Source organism: Typopeltis vanoorti, chromosome 5 (assembly GCF_054136105.1).
Source record: "Typopeltis vanoorti isolate ZY-2024b chromosome 5, IOZ_Tvanoo_1.0, whole genome shotgun sequence".
NCBI lineage: Eukaryota > Metazoa > Arthropoda > Arachnida > Uropygi > Thelyphonidae > Typopeltis > Typopeltis vanoorti.
Window position 1 is genome coordinate 81,603,615 of NC_143553.1, and position 18,633 is coordinate 81,622,247.

Sequence of the window (18,633 nt, forward strand, 5' to 3'; positions counted from 1 at the left end):
ATTTTGAAATCTGCAGAGTTTGGATAATTTAGTCTTCCTCAGCTGGGTTCACCTTCAAATGATAAGCGATTGACCACAGGTACGTGTTGAGTGTGTTTTCAGCCCTGTACTGAGGATATTGCTATACTAGAGAGAAAATGTGTTCTTGGTTATGTAGGTATCGGCTATTCACAGGAGTCCTGATGTTTCTTTGACCTCCAAGAAGGCGTGTTATATCTTGTTCGTTCTGCCTCTGTTCCTCCTTCAGGGAATCGATGAACCTCCAAAGTGATGGATGGTGCACCACCATCAGCTTTTGGAATTTGTTATGTCAACCTTCTACAGAATTGTTGGTTCTCTGTGTCCCAATAATGACCAAATCATGGACATTCCATACCTTGGGTGGAAAGTGAGGGTTTTCCATCCCCCTACACCCTCTAGCTCGATGCCCTCTGATGTGAACAAGTTCAACATACTCTATTATTCCTTCCAGGTCTTCTGAAACACTTTGCAATGTAGTCAAATACCTCGAGTAAGTCGTCGATCGGCATGAATGGCAAGCCGAACAGCATTGATTCTTCTTCACGTATAGGACTTCTGCAACTTTATACTGCTGTGACAGATCCAATGGTGCCATATGTCGCCAAAGGGCCTGAGAAAAGTGAAATAGACAACACTTTATCCTTTCTTTTAAGCTTATACGGTGATCCGAATGCATTTTTAAAAATTATGGAGACAACCACCGTGTTTGAATAAAAACTTTAGTTTAATATAACTAAAATCTACATTCAACGTTTCGACCTTTATGTCAAGGTCATCTTATGGAGCATACAACTATACACAGAAAACAAGCTACACTACAATCAAACTGGTTCGTTAAAGATACTGACCAACCACTACAACAATTGTTGGCCTTTTTTTTTTTTTTTCCACCAGAGGTCAGGCCAACAATTGTTGTAGCAGTTGGTCAGTATCTTTAACAAACCAGTTTAATTGTAGTGTAGCTTGTTTCTGTGTATAGTTGTATACTCCAGAAGATGACCTTGACATAAAGGTCGAAACGTCGAATGTAGATTTTAGTTATATTAAACTAAAGTTTTTATTCAAACACGGTAGTTGTCTCCTTAATTTTCAAAAATGCAGACAACACTTTATATTTGCATTACGAAATATCTCCCGTGCAACATTCATATTCGCCAGCTCGAAATACATCATAACAGTATGTGGATTCACGATTCCTGCTTGTTTTGTGGTGTTGACAACATGCTGGTATATTGACCGATATGTAGTCTCAGTTTATGCAGGAATTAGAGCGTATATCAGAGGCATCACATGCTCTCAAAATATTCCATGCATAGTAAACAACTGAGCAAATTATCAGGGCACAGTTTTAAATGTGCCATCGGAGAAGATAATGTCACTTGCTCCAAGTCATCTTAAGTTCTCCATTGTGGCAAAAACAAGAAGACGATCCTCGTCCTGTACACAGAATCATAAAAAAGAAATCTGTCATGATTTAACGTTGCTTGATATTCTTCCGGTATCTCAACGCCAACCAATCTTGCGAGAGTACAAGGCCTCGCAGTATTCTGCCATCTATTGACTTGCTTCCGTAAACTATTCCTTTCCGGCAACATAAATAATACTTCATCTTGCTGAACTTGTCCTATAACCATACGCATAGCATGTGAGGGTGGACCATGCATATTGTCTTGCGCCCTTCTCTTTAGATTATTTTTAGCTTTCCTAACCTCTCCGTCCATGCCTGATTCATGTTGGTGATCGTCTTTGTACACCACGATATTATCTAAACTGGCAGTTGTGATGCACCTAGCATTGCAATTGTCATGAACCTCACATCGCCAATACTGCCTAGTCTTATTATTATTATTATGTGACACCTCCAGGGAGTCCAAAGACTCATCGAGGGAGTGTGTGCCAATAGCATCGAATGATTGATTCCCTTCCAACTACTAACCGTGCTCAAACTTGCTTAACTTTTTGCGAGCCATTAGTAGCAGAGTCTTATTCTTGTTATAAAAGTGAAAATGATAACAATAATTTTGTAGATAAAGTATTGGTTTACCCCTGTCACTCATCACAATTTCCACCATATTCGGCACTGAAATTATTTTCAATTGTACAAATAGCATTGGACGAATAAGATTAGACGAAATGTCCTACTGGACGAGAAAAGTAATGGACGAAAATAATTGAATGAACTGCCCTGAAACCAGTAAAAGAGTTGCACTGCATCCGTGAAAACATTCCATAAGGACAGACGTTATTAAGAACAGTTTTTGTTTTTTGTTTTTTTTTACTGTATCAGCCAACAATGCATGTTCAGCTCTGTTGACCCAAGTGTGTCATTTCGAGGGGATGCCTTCAGCTTAAAATGTTTGCAAACATCTTATGCATGAAATTAGAATGCCTTACATGATAGCTATTTAAGAACTGATCATATGTATTGAGACCTGACAAGCAGTAGATCAATTTAGGGTGGTGGGGGAGAAGTGTTGATAGGATATCAATAACGACTCCTTTTGTTTAATTATCACAATATACAGTAAAACCCCTTTTTTACACTTTCCAGGGAACTGATGGGAAAAAAGTGTAAATAGCAGGAAATGTAAAAAAACATTTAAAAAAGGCTGAAAGATGACTTACTGCTAGTATGTGACTCTACATACTAGATTACAAAATTTAATAACTGAAAATAAATGAATTTACAATTACTTACATTTATCTATTTAAAAAAATCTTTAATCATTGATTGTTTTTGCTTTTTCTGCACGCTTATTAAAAGTTCCACCTACCTCTCCACAGTGTATAAGGCATTAAATGCCCTATTGTCTCCTGATGCACTTGCAATATACCTCCACAAAACAGAGATAGCTTCCATTGCTTCTTTACTAGTAGGGACGGCAGGTTCTTGATCACAGTCTTCTTCAACCATTCTTCTTCATGAAGGTCGTTGGAAAGGATGTCTTCTACACTTGGTACCATTGATCTGATCACACCAGCATCAACATAGTCTTGAAATGAGGAAGCCTCATCCATCACATAACAGTTGTTAGGCTCTGACATATCTTCTTCCTCCTCCTGTAGTTGTTCCTCCTCTTCCACAAACGTAACTCCTGCCTTCCGGAAATAGTTGGATATGGTTTCAGGAGTAACATGCAGCCATGCTTTGGCCACATAATGCATGACATCAAGGATTGATTATGGCCATTTGTTTTGGATCCATACCATTATCATGCATAAATACAGCTTTTTCAACAAGCATTTTTTTATATTTCTGTATTTGCTTTGCATTGAGTTCAGTGCTTGACCTGTTTTTTTACTAACATGTTCAAAGTGAACATGGAGAGGCCAAGATCTTTTGCTAACTACACACATGTTCTGACATGCCAATCTACACATCGCAGAATTGCCATATTTTCTTCTACCAAAATACATTTTCTGTCTTTTTTCTCCATGTTACTAACATGGATCATCCACCACCACAACTTGAAAGCAACTATCACATGCTAAATTACGTAGCAGAAATTCTGCAAAAGTTGAAATGCTTCTGAATTGCAACTACAAACACCAACACTGCAAGCAAGTGAAGTGATATTTCACGAACTGTGGTTTCTTCATTGATATCTAATATTCACAAGTAACAACTGTTACTTGGTAGAAGTGTGAATGTGATTTCACAATTTGTGTATGATCCTTGTTCATGATTTCAATACAGCACTGTGAATGTGAAATCGCATCACAACATATTACGGGTGCCACGAGCTACTGACAGTTTAAAATTACTGATATGAAGACTTCACGGTATTAATTCATACTGATTGAAAAATCACAGTATCACTACATCACTGCTGCAAGCATGCAAGTCACCATGATGGCAGAAATGAAACTACAGCCGAAAGCAATGCCATCTGAGAACAGAAATGCGCTGAAATCGATTTGAATTAGAGGAAATCGATCGAAAATCAGTGTTGCCAACCTAGAAAAAAACGCAAATCACGGGAAATAACATTCACATCAAGTTGTTAATGTATATCATAAGAATAGGCCTTAAGATGGGACCAACAGAAAATGACGTGAATGGCAGAAAAACGTAAAAATGGGGTTTTACTATAGATGGTGATGATGATCATAAAACTTGCAATTGAGCTTATTCTGGAATTCTTGCGAAAGTATTTGGCTAATCAGCTAGTTATGCATGGTGGATAAAATAAAATCACCACCACCATGCTTTTAAAGTTTGTATATTGTAATAAACATTTATTTATAGGTATATCAAATAGGTATGTGCACAAATTCACATGAAGAGAAGATGCAAGAAATAAAAGTCTCATTGACTATGTTATAGTTGGGAAAAGCAATCTTTTTCCACTGGTTCAGGACACAAGCGTATACAGAGGATTTGAAATAGGATGTGATAGCTGTTTAGTTTTGAGCAAAATAAAATTCAATTGCATTTTGGAAAGAAGAGCATGTAAGAAAGTTTTAAAATGAATCAAAGTTTAAGCAGCTTTCAGAGGTGAACTGCAGACTCAAACTCAAATACTAACGTTTTTAGGACATAAAAACCAAACTTTGGAAATTCAGTAACATACCTGAAGAAAACATTGACTGATTCAGGCAGAGAGGCATGTGGTGAGGTTTCTGTAAGGATAGAAAAATCAGAACTTTATGGTGGACTCAGGAAGTTAAAGAGGCAATCAAGGAAAAGAAGAAAGCATATCAAAAGTTCCTAGCAAGTAAGTCAGCTTGTACTCTTAAAGAATATGGAGAAAAATGTAAGAAAGCATAGCACTGTGTAAAACTAGTTAAACAAAAGTCATTGGAAGACTTTCATAAGAACATAAATAAATATTTTGGAGGCTATTGAAAAAACTTGGAAATGGAAGAAAGAGTACTGAAAGAAATCAGAGATGATAAAGGTGACACAAAAACTGAAGATAAAAATATTCTAGATGTCTGGAGGAGTAATTATTTTGAAAGGCTGCTAAATTGAAACAAGCAATGACAGCATGATGGTAGAAAACTCCCAACAGCAATACAGTCAGAAATACATATTACTTGAAGTAGAAAAGCCATAAAAAACTTGAAATATGTCAAAACAGCTGGAGTAGATGTTATTTAAACAGAAATGCTGACATCCGGAGGTATAAAAGATTTGCAGTGGCTGCTCTGCATACTTCAAAAGACCTGGTCAGCAGATTGAATTTTGGTGATTGGAGTAGTGTTCTTGGTATACTTGATATATATTTATGCAAGTATACTTGAGAAATGGCTGAGAAAAATTTTGGAGAGAAAGCATCTTAAAAAGTAAGCTGGATTCATGCCAAATAGAGGCAGGTTGTCAGGATCAGATTTTCACATTAAAACAAATTGTGGAGAAGTCATTGGAATATAACAAAGATCTGCATATAAGTTTGTGGAAAGAAGAATCCAGTTCGATTCACTTGGAAAAAGGCATATGACACAGTACCAAGAGGAAAGTTGTTTTTTTTTTCAAAATGCTACAGTTATATGGTGTAAATGGGACATTATATTGAGCAATACAAAGTCTGTATTTGAGCTGTAAATCAGCTGTTAGAATTGAAGGAGTTACATAAATCAAGTGTGTGACAAGGGTGCACATTATCTCCACTTATTCATTAGCTATATGGATCACATTATGAAGGAAAGTGGTATTAAATCTAATATCATTGGCCATGTTAATTTTAGCTCTTTACTTTATGCAGGTGATGTTATACTTCTAAATAAATTCTATTTATAAATTCTAAAATAAATAAGAAAGAAATTATCCAAACACTAAATTAGTGGTATGCAAGACATTATGCAAATCAGCTTTAACTTATGGATCTGAGAGCTGGATTAAAAATTAAATACTTGATCAAAAAATTGAGACCACAGATATGAAAGTTCTGAGAAAGATTAAGGGAATGAACAAATGGAATCAATGGTAGTATCATATTGAAAATGAGGATATTAGAAAAGAATTTGCCATTGTTAGCATTCAGAAATGTGTTAGCAGAGCTGGGAGGAAAGATTAGCAAAACAAGTGTTCTGTGCCAGGTTGTCAGGAAAAAGACCCAGAGGAAGATCAAGATATAAGTGGTTTGACACAGTAAAAAGTGTCTTAGAAGACAGAAATATAAGATCTAATAATGTTAGTCTTGACTGATATCTGAATTTGGAGGAAAATTGTTGATTTTTCTCCTACTCTTTCATATAGTACTATCATAATATCTTGTACATTCCCTGAGGTACATATGAGAAATTTGATGATAAGGTATATTGAATGTAATTAATGTGGATACATCCATCTAATGTAAAATGTAATTGTATTCACAGATAATAAAACAAGATAATTGATTATCATGTTTTGGTCATAAAAAGATTATTTAATAGATTAAAAACTTGATGTTAGCAGAGGGCTATTATGCTTTTCAACTGCAAACAATGGCAATTTCTACCAAATGGGCATTCCTCCAAATATCTAGTTGGGCCTAGGTTTCAACTACAGCACACTAAACAAAAAAAACCTAAACTTTTACATTGCTCAAAAAAACTTCACTAATTTATGAAACAGAATTTGTTTTTTTCTATTTAAGTGTTACATTTTATATATATATATATATATCTTATCACTGCCATTATGCTGAATTCACTCACTTATAACTAATTACGAAAAATTTCAGCCATCTCACGTCATTAGTACCATTCTCAAGGAAATTCATTGTAAAAAACCTTCTTTTGTAACAAATATCTTAATATGTAAATTACCCTTTCTACCCATATGTTGAGGCTTAAGTGCTGTGAGGACATCATGTTGGAGGCTTAATGGAATGTATACAGCACTTGGACCCCCCCCCCCCCCAAACCCTTGAAGTTTTTGACCAAATTTCTTAAGCCCCGATTTCAAGGTGACTAATGTGACAACGGCATCCAATTTTCCAATGAACAGTCATAGAAAGAAATCAACCAATGCTACTGCATCTCGGACTGTAGTCTGGGCTCCTGATGATAAATATGCTACAAGGACTCATATTAACATTTTGCAACTCAATATCAATGGTACTCAGAGAAAAATGGATGAACTTGAATACATGCTTTACAAAAACAATATCCATATTGCTTATCTACAAGAAACAAAACTGAACAAAAATCTAAACTTCAGCATCAAAAGATACACAGTTCTTAGGAAGGATAGAGAGGAAAGAGCAGGTGGCAGGCTTGCTATCTTTTGAAGACCCCAGAAATCAAATTCAAAGAAATTATTCTCAATCAATATTTAAATAATAACAGTTCAACGGAAGCTCAAGCTGTTGAAATACACCTACCAAACCATTCTATTTCAATCACAAACATCTACCACCCTGATAATACAGATAGTGATACAGACATCATTGAAAAGCTTAGCAAAGCTCCAACTGATACAACCATCATACTTGGTGACCTAAATACAAAAAGCCCAATGTGGGGGCTCCCCCGATTTAGACCATAAAGGTCAACAATTGGAAGACCTCTTTACACATTTGGAACTCACAACAATTAACAATGGACAGAGCACCTATCTCTCTAAAACTACGAGAACTGAATCTGCTATTGACATCACAGCTATTAATTATAGCATTGCATCGAGTGCACAATGGAAAATTTTGGGAAATGCCATCAGTGACCACAGACCCATAATAACAACACTAAACTTCAAGATTGATCAAGAACAGCAAATCAAAAGGACATGGAACTTCAGAAAAGCTGACTGGACAAGGTTTACTCAAATCCTGGAGAACCTCTGTCAAGATGAACCTGTCTCTGGGAACCTTGACAGAAAATTATAAATCCTTACTTCACACATCAATAAAGCTGCCAAAGCAACGATACCAAGGGGCAAATGGAAAAATACCTGGATACCATATTGGAACGATCACAATATTGATTCAGTGATTACAGAAAGAGACAATATCAACGAATAATTCAGAATTAATAAAAGTGATGGACGTAACACACAAAATCGAGCAGGAAATTTGGAAATGCAAACAAGAGAAATAGGCAGAGCTTTGCAGTAACCTGGGCCCAAGAAAAGACAGCCAACAGTGGAACATTATTAGAATCCTAGACAACAATAACAATATCAAAGACGAGAACCAACAGAAAACAAACTTCATCATAAATGCAGGGAAACAAGCTATTACAGATCAAGAAATTGCAAACACACTGGCAAAAACCTATTCAAACAACTGCAAACTTCAGTATAACAGAGAGAGGACAAGACCCTCAATAAACTCGAGTAAAATACTAAAACAAGCAAAAACATACCAAACTAATGACATCTTCTCCGAAGAATTTACACTAAGTGAACTAAATTCATCAATCGAGAAAACTGCACCTAATAAATCTCCTGGTAATGATCTTATCTTTGGTCATATGATCAAACATCTTAGAAAAAATGCCAAACAACTTCTGGACATTCTCAATACCTCTTGGCGAACAGGCAAACTTCCAAAAGAATGGAAAAAATCAGTTACCCATCCTGAAACCTGACAAAAATGCTGCAGAATGTCAAAGCTATAGACCTATCTCATTAACTAGCATACTCTGTAAAATTACTGAAAGAATCATACACTCCAGGCTCATGCACTGGCTGACAAAAAATAAGAAAATTAACTACTACCAAACTGCCTATAGAGCCCATCATTCGACAACAGATCAATTATTCCACTTCTGTCAAACAATAATAGATTCATTTCAGGAAAAAACCATAAAAAAAGACAACTGCCATATTCTTTGATATGATTGCTGTTTTTGATCGTGTTTGGATCAAACAATTAATACAAACAGTACATGATATTGGAATTAGAGGAAACGCTTTAATCTGGATTGCTGATTTCATTAGAGGAAGAAAGATCAAGGTTAGAATCAATGCAGCAATATCAAAAGAGCTGAGAACCTGGGCTGGTGTTCCCCAGGGCTCAGTCTCTTACTATTACTTTTATATGTCAATAAAATTTATTCCTACCTTATAGAAGACACAAAAGTAGTTTGCTATGCAGATGATATAGCCATCTGGCACACTAGTACTAAAATCAAAGAATCAGAGGAGATTCTAAACAAATCCATGAGAGGATTAGAAAAATGGTCAGATGAACTTAAACTCAAAATCAACCCAGACAAAACAACACTAAGCACTTTTAGTAAAGACAGGGAAAATAGACATTCCTACAATCCCAAAGTCATTATCAACAACAAGCTAATTGAAAAAGTTGCAAATCCAAAATACCTTGGTATTATGCTTGATCAGGAATTACGTTTTGTACAACACATCTCTAACACTTCCAACAGAGCTCTAAAAAATTAAATATACCGAAAAGGCTTTGTGGAACAAATTGGGGCACAAAGCCAAAAATCCTCAAAACTACTAACACTACACTAATAAGGCCAATAATGGAATATGTAGCACCTATCTAGTCACCTTCGGCCTCATCGGTAAAGGAAAAATTAGACAAAAATACAAGGAAAAGCATCCAAGATTGGTGCAGTCTCATCCACTAACAACATCAGAGCCTAACAGGGATGTGGACTTGACCTGCTGGAGGACAGATGAAAATTTGCCACCATAAAATTCATAAATAATATCAGAAGCTTTTTTTTTTTAAGTTAAGGGGATAATAAATTCCTCATTATTTTCAGAAGCTACCAAAGCGATCATATCTACCTAAAAACTTATGAACATTGGAATCAAAAATGCAGACTTCACAGATCATCAACTTTACAATATGATGACACTTCTTCAACCTTTTGGTTCTGTCCACTGCTGGACGAAGGTCTCCCCCATGGTTTTTCAGATCACTCAGTTTTCTGCCTCTCCCATCCATCTCACTCCTGCAATTTGTTCCGGTTCATCTTTCCACCTTTTTCTTGGTCTTCCTCTTTGTCTTGCTCCATCCATTGGTCTCCACTCTGTTGTTTTTCTAGTCCATATCCCATCACTGCATCTGGCAATGTGGCCAGCCCATCTCCACTTAGCCTGTTTAATGTGTTTGAGATCTTATCCAGGTATTTGTCTTCCTATCTCTTAATGTTATTTTTAGCATACTTCTTTCCATGCGATGTTGTGTTGTTCTCAGCTTTTTGTTTAAGGCTTCTGTTAAAGTCCATGTTTCTCCTCCATATGTTAGGACAGGAAGTATGCACTGGTCGAAAGCTTTCCTTTTTAGACTCATAGGGATATCACTTCTGAATATGTCTCTCATTTTCCCATAAGCCATCCATCCAAGGTGAATTCTTCGTTCAATCTCTTTTCTTTGGCACGCCTCAAAGGATAACAATTGGCCCAATTCTATTTCATGGTTTTCAACTTTGACAGTTCTATGGTTAATATATTTATTCATCATTATTTTTGTTTTTTCTCTAATTGTTTTTAATTCAATTACTCTGGAGGCTTCATTTAGCTGATTTAGCCTTTCTTCCAGATCTTCAAGATTATTTGCTATTAGGACAATATCATCTGCAAATTTCAGATGATGCAGCCTTTCTCCATTTATGTTTATTCCTTTTGTTTCCCAGTCAAGACTTCTAAAGACTTCCTCTAGTGCAGCTGTAAATAATTTGGGAGATATGGTGTCGCCTTGCCGGATGCCTTTTTGTATTGGGAACCTTTCACCGTTTTTATATAATTTAATTACAGAAGTTGCATAATTGTAAGTATGTTTTAGTGTTTAAGTATATGATTTCTCATTCCCCTGGGTTTCAAGTGCTTTTAGTGTTGCAGATGTTTTAACTGAATCAAATGGTTTTTTGTAGTCTATATAGGCCAGACATAAGGGTTTATTGTATTCAATTGATTTTTCACTGAGCTATTTTAATGTGTGAATATGGTCTGAAGTATTGTAATTCTTTCTAAATCCAACTTATTCACCGGATTGCATTCCCTCTAGTTTAGATTTTATTCTATTATTTATAATTTTTGTGAAAACTTTATATATGGTGGGGAGTAGGCTTATAGTCTGTAGTTTTTAATTTCTTCCTTATTGCCCTTTTTAAAAATTAATATTAGAAGTGAATTGTTCCAATTTTTTGGAATTTTTCTCTGTTTTAGGCATTTATTAAAGAGTTTAGTCAGCTGTTTGATGACAGGGCTTCCTCCCAGTTTTAAGAAGTCTACCATAATTCCATCTTCTCCTGGGGCCTTTCCATTCTTCATTTCTCGCAGTGCCATTTCCACTTCGCCTTGTAAGATCTCAGGGGCATCATGTTCTTCCTCACTCGAGTTATCCATAGATGATTCTTGGATGTCATCATGATAATGACACTATCAGGAAGGAAATAGGTCTTGATCAGCTAAATGCCCACATAAACAAAGAACCTCTATTTTCCAGTCCTTTACCTCCAAATACCTCCATAAATCCAAACCTTATCAAACTCTGTACAAAAAAAGAATCAAAAGAAATGCTCCAAGAAAAGGCCTAAATGCTATCAACCTTCTTTCATCCTCCAAGCAGGTTATTTGTTATACCGATGGATCGTCAGACACCAATATGATTAATGGAGGCACTGGTGTTCTCCTTCTACTCCCTAAAGGTGAAAAACTTTCAATAAAAGTTGGATCTGGGAGAATTGCTTCCAATTTTACGAACTTTATGCAATAAATAAAGCACTCGAAGTCTACTTAAAATTATCATCATCTCAACAATCTGAGGGAATTATAATTTAAAGTGACTCAAGATCAGCTATGGAGGCAATCAAAAATGGCAATACCAAGCTCACACAAGACATCCATAAACTCTTAAATCAACTAAAGTGTTTAGGAAAAAGTTGCATTTTACAATGGATTCCTGCTCATGTAGGCATTGATTATAATGAAGCAGCTGATAAATTAGCAAAAGAGGCCAGAGAACTCAACCAAGAAACTCATGTGATAACTCTTGCTGATGCTAACGCACTAGCAAAAGCTAAACTAATTCGACTGAAATCAGTGATACAACATCAAATTCCCGAAATCAGTGCTGACAGAAAGACCTCCACCACGATAGCAAGACTACAAACAGGACATTATAGAGGAATGAAGATCAATACAGATGATACGAGAACATATAGAAACTGCAACAACTGCCCCAATACTGAACTGACACCCACTCACATCTTTACCTGTTTAGCAATTGCAGCAGCCTTGCAAGAAATAGATCCTAATCCTGAACAACAGCTCTATACAAACAAAATCATCGACATAGCAGTTCAAGGAGCACATAGAAACTCGAAGACTCTTCAAAGGACAAGACAACAACAGCAGCACTCGGAAAGGATTAAAACAGATTTTAATACTTCCAATATTTCGTCTCGGTCAGTGGCGCACCGAGGATTTAATCTTGGGGGGCGAGTTGAATGGATAAAATTATTTTTAATACAATGAATTTGCATTAATAATATTTTTATCTGTTCAACTAAAATTCGTTAAATTTCATTCGTTCAATAAAATTCATTAGGTGATTATAAAAATTTATAAAATCCAGTTTTTTATTTTTACAAAGCACTTGAATTATTTCAGTAGTGGTTACATTAATCTCTCTCTATGTGTATATATATGTATAGCAAAGTCAGTCCGTTCAATCGTGATTGTGTCATGATAGATCTTGAATAGGTTTTTAAAAGGCGTAAGTTAGAAAATGACCTTTCACTGACACATGCTGTTACCGGAAGCGTTGCAAATATTTTTAATAAGTTATAGATGTTAGGATATATCATTTTGTCACACTTTGAAACTGCATCAACGGCATTTTTGCATGGAGCTATTGCAAACTTTTTCAAATTTCGTATACCACAACTTGAATTCGGCGTTCAAAATTGCTGGATTTGTATAAGGCAAATCACCTGCATAAAATTCACATAATTGACGAAAATCTTCCATTGCGCTTGCTCTTGGAGCATCTTTTCCATTTGGTAGAAGAGAAAAAAAATATATTTCAAAATGTTGCGGTGCCGAGTGAAACGTTTATGAAGTTGAGTCAATATTTGGTCAATAAATGGAATGAAATAGTTCTCCTGAAATACACTTCTTTTTTATATCTACGAGTTCTTTAATAAAAAATAATGATTGCTGATTTAAGCCTTATTGGTCTCACTTGATCTGTAGTCATTAGAATATGATGCAGACAGAAGACTTCAAATGTGTGAAATCTTTAAATCACAAGGGAGATTCAGCATTGATGTTCAAGAATATATGGTCTGACGAAGTCTCATTTAAATTTAGTAGCAAAGTCAACTAGTGCATTTCTTTGTATTACTCCTTAGACTATCTCCAGTATATTACAGGAGAACAAAAATTAAACCAGCCAGGAGTGAATAATTGGACAGTTTTTTTTAAGGACACACCTATGGCATAAACCCACTGTTACATGTTGTACATGTTGGAGTCTTACCTTTTCTCAGCACTAAAAAGTCAGCAGGACTGTAACTCGTCAATCATTATGCAGGACAGCACACCACCTCACCATGTTGTCAAAGTATATTTCTTGCTTGACACTTTGTCAGAAGGTTGAATTGGTAGGCAACATCCATTTGAGTGAACACTTTGTTCCCAACTTTATCCTGTGCATTTCTGTGTCTGGAGAATGCTGAGGAATGAAGTTTACAAGGCAAAGCCTAGGACACTTATTATTATTATTATTATTATTATTACGGACGACTCCAAGGAGTCCTTAGGCTCATCAAGGGAGGCCCTAAACATCATGTCCATCACAACTATTTCACATTCACACAGTATCTATCATACTTTGCCTTGAACTCATTCACTGGCATAGCACCCGCAACACTCAGGCAGCTTATTCCACTCATTCACCACTCTAAAAGTAAAAAACCCAGCTCTAACACCCTTACTAACCATACTCTTGCCCAGCTTCCATGGATGTCCCCTGGTCCTCCCACCACCAGTCCTGTTCTCAAAAATATCCTCTGAATTAATCCTATAGAAACCCTTCAGCAATTTGAATGTGTCAATCATATCTCCCCTTTTCCGCCTATCGACCAATTTCTGCAACCCACAAATCTTCAACCTGTTTTCATAAGGTTCATTCCATAGACCTGCTATCATCTTGGTCACTCGTCTCTGGATCCTCTCCACCTCCTCCCCATCAAGAAGAAACCTAGGTGACCAGATCTGGGCACAGTAATTAAGATGGGGGTCTTATCAAGGCTCGATACAGAGGAACAATAACTTGCTTATCTCTGCTCGTCAAAGTATTCTTCAGCATCCAAGTGATTTGATGAGCTGATTTAGCCACTTTTGCGATATGCCCCCTAAACTTCAACTCCCTATCCACCAACACTCCCAAGTCCCTGGCCACATCAATCTCCTGAAGTACAGTTCCACCAGTGTGATATACTGCTGCTAATCTTTTCACCGCAAAATGCATAACCTTACATTTTGCCACATTAAATTGACATCCATTCTCCTTAGCCCAGATCTCCAATCTATCCAAATCATCCTGCAAAATCTTGACATCTTCTGCATTCACTATTGCCCTACCCAACCTTAGCATCATCAGCGAACAAATGAACCGTTCCTCTGAGATTCTTTAATCTCATTAATGAATCTATATTAACCTATATCATTAATGAATAAATTAAACAGCAGTGGTCCAAGAACAGAATCCTGCATCACACCACTAGTTACAGGCCGTCTTTTGGACTCTACTCCTGAGTAAACTACTTTCTGGTATCTCTCCATCTCACCAACCGTATATCCATTCCCATATATTGCAGTTTACGGATTAGACTTCCATGTGGTATCCTGTCAAAGGCCATAGCCAGGTTCAGCAGTATCACTGTAAACACATTACCCTTATCCAGTTCAGCCGTCACTGTGTTATAAAACCTGAGCAAGTTACTGAGGCATGATCTACCCTTCACAAAACCATGCTGTCCCCCATACAGTATCTCATTTTCATCAATTCATTCCTGTATTTTTCCCTTGAAAAATACAGGAATGAATTGCATATCAGGAGTCAATTATCACTAATTGACTCCTGATATGCTGATCAGTCAGTAATTTGCAACAGTAGTCTTGGATCCTTCTTTATGCAGTGGAACTATTTTCCCTTCTTTCCATCCCTTTGGGACTAAACCAGACCCAAGACTCAGATTAAACAATAAGATCAAGGGCACTGACAATTCTTTAGCCACTTCATGTAAGACCTGTGCTGATATACCACCCAATAGCACAGATGTATTCACATTAAGGTTCTGTAATAGACTATTCACCTCCACTTCATTCACAAAAATTCCCATATAAACTAATGGTTCCTTCATTCCTTCAGCGTCACCACCTGGATGATATACTCTTGCAAAGTGCTCACTCAGTAATTCCACTATATCAACTGATTCAGTGACTTCCCTACCATCAGCGTTCCTTAAAATCATTCTGCCATGTACAGTGTTTCTTTTTCTTTAGCATATTGAAAGAACTGTTTGGGATTCTTTTTAGCTTGCATGGCTAATTTCCTTTCATAGTCCGTTTTTGCTTTATGGAATATGGTATTAAGTAAAAAAAAAAAAAATAGAAAAACTGTGTTAAGGTGGAAGGCTTACATTTTGAATATCTTCTTTAGGCTAGTCATTTTAAGGTGCAATTTTAATTTAGTTTTTTGTTCAATGACATGATCAATAAATTTAATATAAATGTTTTAAAATATCTTCGTTTGATAAATCTGACATTTTCAAGATTTATTAATGAATAAATTCATTAAATTTAATGTCATTTAATGTGACTTTTGGCCACCCCATGTGTGTGTGTGTGAGCGTGCGCTCGTTCGTTCGTTATCAAATGTGGTCAATTTATGATCTTTTATTAGCCCCCCCCCCCTAGTGTGTGTGTGTGTGTGTGTGTGTGTGTGTGTGTGTGTGTGTGTGTGTGTGTGTGTGTGTGTGTATTTTTTTTTAATGAAATTAAATAAAACTATTTGGATCCAAGGCCTAAAAAAATATACTTGGAGATCTCCTTTATCTTTGGAGGATAAATTCATTCTCTCACAGACTCATTCTATTATTTGTTCGTTTAAATGCATTTAAGCAGTGTTCTTTGGAGTCCTTTTTTATCAAGCCTTATCTCAAAATATAAAACTTTCTAACTTCTGTGGGAGTGTGCAGTATTTTGTTATTTAGCATATATCATTCCAATCATCCTCACTGTTTCATTGAGTGTAAATATTCTTGCCTCAGGCAATTTAATTACAAGAAGCACAAACCACAATTTCTTTACCTTGAGACAAAAAAAAAAAAAAAAAAAAGTTTTTCATTTAGCATTTCTTCAAACATTTAAATAGCATGTCTACTTATCTCCTTGTCTGAGTTCTCAAGCTTCCATTCCCTCTTCTTGTTGTTTTCTCTCATTACCAAACTTTCTTCGTCAGCTATCAATCACCCATCAGTCTCCTGGGTGAGCATGCACACCTGTTCCACTATGTAAAAAGCCAGTAATAGCTGACATGTTTACAGATATGCCATATGATGAAATTCGCTGTGAAATGGTGGTTCCAGACCACTGTTGTAATGTGTTGTCTGACTGGGGTAATGCCTGTATAAAGAAAGTATATCACTCAAGAAAATTAAAAAGATATCTATAATGCTTCTCTCTGAACTTTCCAAGTTTTCATAGCTATTATTAATAGTTCAAATTCTGCATATTCTGTCAACAGTTATGAAATAAGCCAATTACTGCTGTCTGTTACACTTCTGTTTTTAGGTTACCCACTGGCTACTTTGTGATATGCCTGAATGCTTTCTGAAAATAAGATGATGCAAGAGTATTTTATCTTCTTATGGTTGTCATTTCATTATAACAAAATCAGTGATAATTGACATAAACAGGCATTTATAATGACCACTATGCCAAAATAGTTTTGATAATTAAGTAAAAATACGAAAACTATTCAGCTTAAAACAATTCTCTACATAATGCCAATTCCATAAATAAATTAAACTGAAGGGCCCTTACCTCCTTATTTTAGTTATTTTTTTGCATTACTCATCAATTAAAAAAAATTCTCACTTATCAAGGACGAGCACATTTTTCCACCCCTGTATATGATCAATAAATTTAATATAAATGCTTAATAAATTTTTGTTTGATAAATGACATTTTTAAGATTTATTACTGAATAAATTCATTAAATTTAATGTCATATAATGTGACTTTTGGCCATCTTGTGTGTGCGTGTGTGTGTACATAGGGCTTGAAAAATGTGTTGGCTCACTAGTCAGGCAAATATGTGACACCACAGTCACTTAGTATTATAATTAGGTAACATTACTGGAGTTGAGCTGGCCTAGTTGGCTGTGTATGTGTGGTTTATATTTTCTGTTTCTCCTACCCATTATGAATATAAATTTAATGAACTCTGTATGCCATAAGACTCATGCGGGAGTAGCTTTCAGGAACAAGGAACATATCACTTCTCTGTTCATTTTCCTGACCTAAACTCTATTGAACATTTATGTGATGAACATAGAATTTTAGCAGTCAAGTACTGTATATTGATTTATCCTTATAACTGTATTCTAGTTCAGAGATAATATTTTTCTTCATGGGCTAGCATTTCTGCAGAATGTTTCATCATTTTGTGAGACTCGAGATAAAATGTTATAGTTTTGAGAAGTTACCAGGGTTCTATTTGATATCAGGCAGGTGTTCTTAATAAAGTGAATATATCACTACTTTATTAACAGTTTAAAAATGGGGCGAAGATATTAAAACTCTCATTTTGTTTCCCTTTTTTTCCTTCGTAGTAATTTTGAAGTTCACTAATAGGTACTGAAAAAATATGGATCATGGAGAGGTGCATATATAGAAATATTAAAAGAATTTCCTTTCAAGAAAAGTATATTTTTTTACTATCTCTAGTAGATGTGGTAGTATTACCTGGAATAACAGCAAGCTACCAAACATGGCATTTCCCATAGAAGCTGTTTACATGCTGACAAAGTTTGTGTTACATAAAAATAGCAACTTTCATTTTTCTTCAGATTTTCATTTAGCAGTTAATTTTCAAAGAGATAAATATAAATTCTAGTTATTGGCAGTGAGTCTTTTATTAAAAGTTCAATTTGACAATCAGATTCTGATCATAATCACTGAAAACATTGCAGATGTCAACTCATTTGTCACATTTGCAGGTTTTCATTTTATGAATAAGCCTTATTTTTTAAGCAACTTACATTTATATATTAATAAATCAACAAACTACTAATTTCTTAATTCTTATCTTTTATAGTCGAAGTGATTTAAGTGCTTGGAGAACAATTCTTGCAGGGGGAACTGCAGGTATCTGTAACTGGTTGGTTGCTATTCCTCCTGATGTCCTGAAATCACGTTTGCAGACTGGTAAGATATTGGGTTTAAAAGTATGGAAAAATTCTTATAAGAAATCTATATTATAATAAAGCACAGTTGCATTTATCAGGAGATTTGCTAACGTGGTTGGCTGAGTGGATAATATATATGCTCTTCGACTCTTCACCTAACAGACTGATTTCAAGTCCCACTATGTCCATGGTTTTTTTAATATTTTTAGATAATAGATATATAACTTTACTTATGTGATACTACCCTGTTTACTGGAAGTCTAAAGTGACTTAAAAAGTTCTGTGTTT

At 35.6% G+C, this 18,633-nt stretch overlaps 1 protein-coding gene across 1 annotated transcript in view; it reads left to right on the forward strand.

Moving 5' to 3' along the window:
- colt (carnitine/acylcarnitine carrier protein colt, mitochondrial) overlaps positions 1–18,633 on the forward strand; it is a 201,735-nt gene that overhangs the window by 161,321 nt on the left and 21,781 nt on the right. The window contains exon 7 of the mRNA XM_090393217.1: positions 18,255–18,364. Coding sequence (XP_090249343.1) covers positions 18,255–18,364 — 110 coding nt within the window. The remainder of the gene's footprint in view (positions 1–18,254; positions 18,365–18,633) is intronic.